The sequence below is a fragment of the Salvelinus sp. IW2-2015 genome, linkage group LG8 (genome assembly GCF_002910315.2).
Source record: "Salvelinus sp. IW2-2015 linkage group LG8, ASM291031v2, whole genome shotgun sequence".
Taxonomy (NCBI): Eukaryota; Metazoa; Chordata; class Actinopteri; order Salmoniformes; family Salmonidae; genus Salvelinus; species Salvelinus sp. IW2-2015.
The window spans coordinates 54,542,709-54,549,280 of record NC_036848.1 but is presented as its reverse complement, the minus strand read 5'-3'; the positions used below and the strand labels follow the sequence as shown (position 1 = coordinate 54,549,280).

Genomic DNA, 6,572 nt, shown 5'->3' with positions numbered 1-6,572 from the left:
GGTACCATACAGTCCCAGGGTTAGTACCCAGACAATGGCTGGGATTCTCTTTAGAACAGATTCTGGATGAGTGAGRGCCCACCACCCAGGGAATGACTGGCCTCTGGAACATTACAGGGCATGGGCGTCAGATATGGCCCTCACACAGGGAGGGGTCTGTGTGGCCAGTCTGGGGAATGGGCAAGGGGGTGACACTGCTACAAAAGATCTGTCTGTCCTCCTCTGTGAGTGTCATCAGTCGTTGCTGGGGGAGAGAGGGATGGAGAGATGGAGGGAATGAGAGAGGGGGAAGGACAGATGATTAATGTTGCCGTCAGTCCATTCTCATTTGGATGTTTTTGGGACCGAGGCTGGAGAGTGAGAGAGCGCAGGCTCAGAGTGAGAGAACGCAGGCTGAGAGTGTGAGAGCGCATGCTGAGAGTGATTGAGCGCAGGCTGAGAGTGAGAGAGTGCATGCTGAGAGTGAGAGAGAGCGCGGTGGAGAGTTGAAAGGCAGGCTGAGAGTGAGAGAGTGAGCAGGCTGAGAGTGAGAGAGACTGCGAGCTGAAGTGAGAGAGAGCGAGGTGACGAGCTAGAGAGAGCGCAGGCTGAGAGTGAGAAGGAGCGCGGCGAGATGAGAGAGCGCAGGCTGAGAGTGAGAGAGCGCAGGCTGAGAGTGATGAGAGCGCAAGAGCGCCTGAGAGTGAGAGAGCGCAGGCTGAGAGTGAGAGAGCGCAGGCTGAGAGTGAGAGAGAGCGCAGGCGAGGTGAGAGAGCGCAGGCTGAGAGTGAGATAGCGGCAGATGAGACGTGCAGCGCATGCTGAGAGTAGGATGACCAAGCTGAGAGTAGAAGAGGCTGAGAGGTAGAGAGCGCAGCTGAGAGTCGAGGAGAGAGGGTGCAGGCTGAGAAATGAGAGAGGCTCAGGCTGGTGTGTGGAGAGGAAAGATGCAGGACACAGGTCATCACCTTGCTACTGACAGAGTAGGTCAGGATGCCAGCAAGGGGACAGGAGGACGAGGCTGGGATGCCAGGCTCTGCTACTGACTGAAAGAGAGAGACCTTAGAGCACAGGGGGCAGGGCAGGGCAGGGCGCAGGGAGGGGTAGGGGGTAGGGGTAGGCAACTAGATTCAGACTGCGGGAGATTTTTGTTGGAGTGAATGGTCGGTGTGACGGAACATGATTATAATAATTTGTATACTGCAACTTGACCACAACCAAACCCCCAAAACAGATTGTATATGTTAATAGAGCAATGATTTCATACCTTGATTACAGAGACACGATCATATATAAAAAAAAATATTTGTGGAATACTTCACTCATTTTTAGCTGAAATTCCTTGGGATTGTACTTCGTATATATTTTTTTATGTAATATCAAAAACAAGTCAACCTGGCGAAGATTGTGTCTTAGAGGATAGTCGACCTATTGCAAGATGGATGCCTCATATCGCAGGACGGCGGTGTGTATTTGGCCAGATTACATTTCTCTGAGGCTTGGAATCAGAGTCATTGTCAGAAATAAAACCAATGCTGAATAATACTTGGTGTCGTAAGGACTTCTCTAAAATCTCTGTTTGTTTTTTTAAATCTGTCTCTCAAGTCCAACTCCTGAAATCCACAGAAGTCGGCCGACAGAGTCTTCTGTACTGAAAGAGATCGGCGATGGCTGGTTCGGAAAGGTAAGACCACTCACTCTCTCCTCACTTTTTCTTTGCAATTCTTTTGGTTTATTTTCACCTTGCTGGAGGCTACGATACGGGTTTATGAGAGGTAGCTAGATGAATGTTCTGTCAACTTCGGCAGCTCGCGGTTGTTATGCACTGAGCTGGATGCCTAGGTGTGTTTGAGTCAGCCTGTTAAACAGCCGACACGCTACATTACCTGGAATGTGTGTCTGTATCGGTAATGTGGGCTGATCCACAACCTTTGATGTCTGCCTGCCTGCCTGCCTGCCTGCCTGCCTGCCTGCCTGACTGACGCTGTACAGAGAGGTATAGAACGCCGCGGAAAGACTGGGAGAGAACCATGTAGCCTGCCCTCGCAATGCAGCAGTTTTTAGTTAGCATTTTCACTCTGTTTTTATTATTAGATAACCATGTTACTCTGAGTGATGGGAATGAGCTACTGTAACACTTAGATAACATGTTACTCTGAGTGATGGGAATTAGCTACTGTAACACTAGATAACCATGTTACTCTGAGTGTTGGGAATTAGCTACTGTAACACTAGATAACCATGTTACTCGAGTGATGGGAATGAGCTACTGTAACACTAGATAAACCATGTTACTCTGAGTGATGGGAATGAGCTACTGTAACACTAGATAACCAGTTACTCTGAGTGATGGGGAAGGCTACTGTAACACTAGATAACCATGTTACTCTGTAGTGGTGGGAATTACTACTGTAACACTAGATAACCATGTTACTCTGAGTGTGGGAATTAGCTACTGTAACACTAGATAACCATGTGTACTCTGAATGATGGGAATTAGCTACTGTAACACTAGATAACCCTGTTCTACTCTGAGTGATGGGAATTAGCTACTGTAACACTAGATAACCATGTTACTCGAGTGAGTGGGAATTAGCTACTGTAACACTAGATAACCATGTTACTCTGAGTGATGGGAATTAGCTACTGCAACACTAGATAACCATGTTACTCTGAGTGATGGGAATTAGCTATTGTAACACTAGATAACCATCTTACTCTGAATGATGGAATTAGCTACTGTAACACTAGATAACCATGTTACTCTGAGTGATGGGAATGAGCTACTGTAACACTAGATAACCATGTTACTCTGAGTGATGGGAATGAGCTACTGTAACACTAGATAACCATGTTACTCTGAGTCGTAGTGATGGAATGAGCTACTGTAACACTAGATAACCATGTTACTCTGAATGATGGGATGAGCTACTGTAACACTAGATAACCATGTTATCTACTGCTAGTGTTGGGAATTAGCTACTGTAACACTAGATAACCATGTTACTCTGAGTGATGGGAATTAGCTACTGTAACACTAGATAACTGATTCTTGTCATTCTCTCGTTCCCTCCCTCTCTGTTTCTTTTGTTCTGTTCCTTCTCACACTCATACAACTCTTACACACACACTTTCCCCACACTTGTGTACCTTGACTGGGTATGTCTATTCGTGTGTGTGTGTTGTGTCTCTGTGACTGCATGTATACCTCTCTGTGTGTCTCTTTATCTCCTGGTCTGTCTCTTGTTGGTCTCTTTATGAATCTGCATGTCCTGTGTGTGCTTCTCTGTGTATCTCTCTATTTCCTGTGTATGCCTCTCTGTCTCTGTGTATCTCTCTATTTCCTGTGTATGCCTCTCTGTCTCTGTGTATCTCTCTATTTCCTGTGTATGCCTCTCTGTCTCTGTGTATCTCTCTATTTCCTGTGTATGCCTCTCTGTCTCTGTGTATCTCCTATTTCCTGTGTATGCCCTCTGTCTCTGTGTATCTCTCTATTTCCTGTGTATGCCTCTCTGTCTCTGTGTATCTCTCTATTTCCTGTGTATGCCTCTCTGTCTCTGTGTATCTCTCTATTTCCTGTGTATGCCTCTCTGTCTCTGTGTATCTCTCTATTTCCTGTGTATGCCTCTCTGTCTCTGTGTATCTCTCTATTTCCTTGCATTTGTGTGACTGTCCACCTTTCACCTGAACGTGTGTGTCCTCCTAACCATGTTGTCCTCCACAATCATCACCTCCATGTGTGTGTACTGTTTGGGAATTCTTTTTGTGTCTGTCTGTCTGTCTGTCTGTCTGTCTGTCTGTCTGTCTTCTGTCTGTCTGTCTGTCGTCTGTCTGTCTGTCTGTCTGTTGTCGTCTGTCTGTCTGTCTGTCTGTCTGTCTGTCTGTCTGTCTGTCTGTCTGTCTGTCTGTCTGTCTCTGTCTCTTTGTGTCTCTCTGTCTCTCTGTTTGACTTTGTGTGTATATCTTCCATTCCTCCCCATCTCTCCTCATGTCTGTGTGTGTTGTCTCCCATGTGTGTACCCTGTGTGTGTGTGTGTTTGTGTGTCTGTGTGTGCGTCTCCCATGTGTGTGCCCTGTGTGTGGTGTGTGGCTCCCATACCAGGTTATCCTGGGGGAGGTGAATACGAGCCTCAGCACCACCCAGGTGGTGGTTAAGGAGCTCAAGGCCAGTGCCAGCGTTCAGGACCAGATGCACTTCCTGGAGGAGTCCCAGCCATACCGGTGAACAGACTTTCCCTGTCTCTATCTATTCATCAGCAAGCCATGTTTCAGTCAGGCCAATCATATCAAGATTATAATCAGTGATTAGTTAGTTCATTGACTATAACTGCCTTGAAAGTGAGGGATCTAACATTAAGTAGCCCTATTTTGAAATGTGAGATATCACAATCTCTTTCAATATTGGCAGGAATGGAGGTCTTTATTCCAGTGAGATTGCTAAGGCGAACACTGCCATGTTTTGTTTTGCCCAACCAGATAGGAGCACAGACACGGTCTCAATGGGGATAGCTGAGCTGACTGTGCTAGTGGCAGACTCCACTAAGCTGACAGGCTGGCTAACAGCCTGCTGCGTGGCCTCCACCCAACTCTCTGCCATTCTGCCAGTGTTTTGTGCCTCCACTATCTCTACCATTCTGCCAGTGTTTTGTGCCTCCACTAACTCGACCATTCTGCCAGTGTTTTGTGCCTCCACTAACTCACCATTCTGCCAGTGTTTTGTGCCTCCACTAACTCTCCATTCTGAGTGTTTTGTGCCTCCACTAACTCTCCATTCTGCCAGTGTTTTGTGCCTCCACTAACTCCCATTCTGCCAGTGTTTTGTGCCTCCACTAACTCTACCATTCTGCCAGTGTTTTGTGCCTCCACATACTAACTCTGCCATTCTGCCAGTGTTTTTGTGCCTCCACTAACTCTACCATTCTGCCAGTGTTTTGTGCCTCCACTAACTCTCATTCTGCCAGTGTTTTGTGCCTCACTAACTCTGCCATTCTGACAGTGTTTTGTGCCTCCACTAACTCTGCCATTCTGCCAGTGTTTTGTGCCTCCACTAACTCTGCCATTCTGCGATGTTTTGTGCCTTCACTAAACTCTGCCATTCTGCCATTGTTTTGTGCCTCCCATAACTCTGCCATTCTGCCAGTGTTTTGTTGCCTCCACTAACTCTGCCATTCTGCCAGTGTTTTGTGCCTCCCATAACTCTACCATTCTGCCAGTGTTTTGTGCCTCCACTACTCTGCCATTCTGCCAGTGTTTTGTGCTTCACTAACTCTACCATTCTGCCAGTGTTTTGTGCCTCCACTAACTCTGCCATTCTCCAGTGTTTTGTGCCTCCACTAACTCTACCATTCTGCCAGTGTTTTGTGCCTCCACTAACTCTGCCATTCTGCCAGTGTTTTGTGCCTCCACATACTCTACCATTCTGCCAGTGTTTTTGTGCCTCCACTAACTCTACCATTCTGCCAGTGTTTTGTGCCTCCACTAACTCTACCATTCTGCCAGTGTTTTGTGCTCCCTAACTCTGCCATTTCCTGACAGTGTTTTGTGCCTCCACTAACTCTGCCATTCTGCCAGTGTTTTGTGCCTCCACTAACTCTCTGCCATTGTGCCAGTGTTTTGTGCCTCCACTAACTCTCTGCCATTGTGCCCGTCCGTCTCCAGTGCCCTCCAGCACCCAGCGCTCCTACATTGCCTGGCGCAGTGCACTGAGGTCACCCCCTACCTGCTGGTCATGGAATTCTGCCCTCTGGTGAGTACTGGACTGGATTGGACTGTCATTGCATCACTGTATATAGAACTATCTGACTGTGGCCATTGCAGCCAGTAGCTTGCTGGACTGGCTGAAGTATCTCTCTATGACCACTGCKGACAGTGTACAGTATGTATAACAATCATCATGGACTGGACTAGACTCTCACTTCACCACTGTGTCTCTCTGTCTCCAGACATTGTAGTCAGTTTAAGACAGYGTTTCCTAAACTCGGTCCTGGGTCCCACCCTGGGTACACGTTTTTGYTTTTTGCCCTAMRAGTACACAGCTGATTCATTAATCAAAGCGTGATGATGAGTTGGTTATTTGAATCAGCTGTGTAGTGATAGGGCGAAAAAGCAAACGTACAGTTTGGGAAACCCTGCTGTAAAACACTTCGTGTGCGATAGATTATATTTGGATGCAGTCAACTGCCCCCCAGTGGCCAGATATTGTATTACTTGCTGAGTGGGCAATCAAATGATCATGTGGTGTCCATTCTGAGGGAAGACCTATACACCCTATCTATTTTCATTGAGCAGAAACTCTTATCCAGATACATTTATATACTGGTCCCCATGGGAAATTTTCATTTTTGTCAATTCAGGAAGTACACTGACATTCCAATTCTCTCTTCATTCTTTTTCATGAGTAAACTTGTGGAATTATAATTTTGTTTACTTTCTGAATTGGCTGGAATTTTTATGGAATTGAACCCAACTCTGATCTCCACCATATTCCTCATGTCACCAGGGTGATGTGAAAGGGTACCTGCGGAGCTGTCGGGCTGCAGACACAATGACCCTGAACCCCTGATCCTGCAGAAGGATGCTCTCCTGCTTCTTTG

The 6,572-nt window shown here is 46.8% G+C and overlaps 1 protein-coding gene across 1 annotated transcript in view; it reads left to right on the top strand.

Moving 5' to 3' along the window:
* Window positions 1–613: 613 nt before the first annotated feature.
* The window catches only part of LOC111968283 (serine/threonine-protein kinase LMTK1-like), a 29,377-nt gene continuing 23,418 nt past the window's right edge, over window positions 614–6,572 (top strand). Inside the window, 6 exon segments of the mRNA XM_070445048.1 lie at window positions 614–740; window positions 1,585–1,629; window positions 1,632–1,663; window positions 4,082–4,200; window positions 5,638–5,725; window positions 6,479–6,524. Coding sequence (XP_070301149.1) covers window positions 614–740; window positions 1,585–1,629; window positions 1,632–1,663; window positions 4,082–4,200; window positions 5,638–5,725; window positions 6,479–6,524 — 457 coding nt within the window.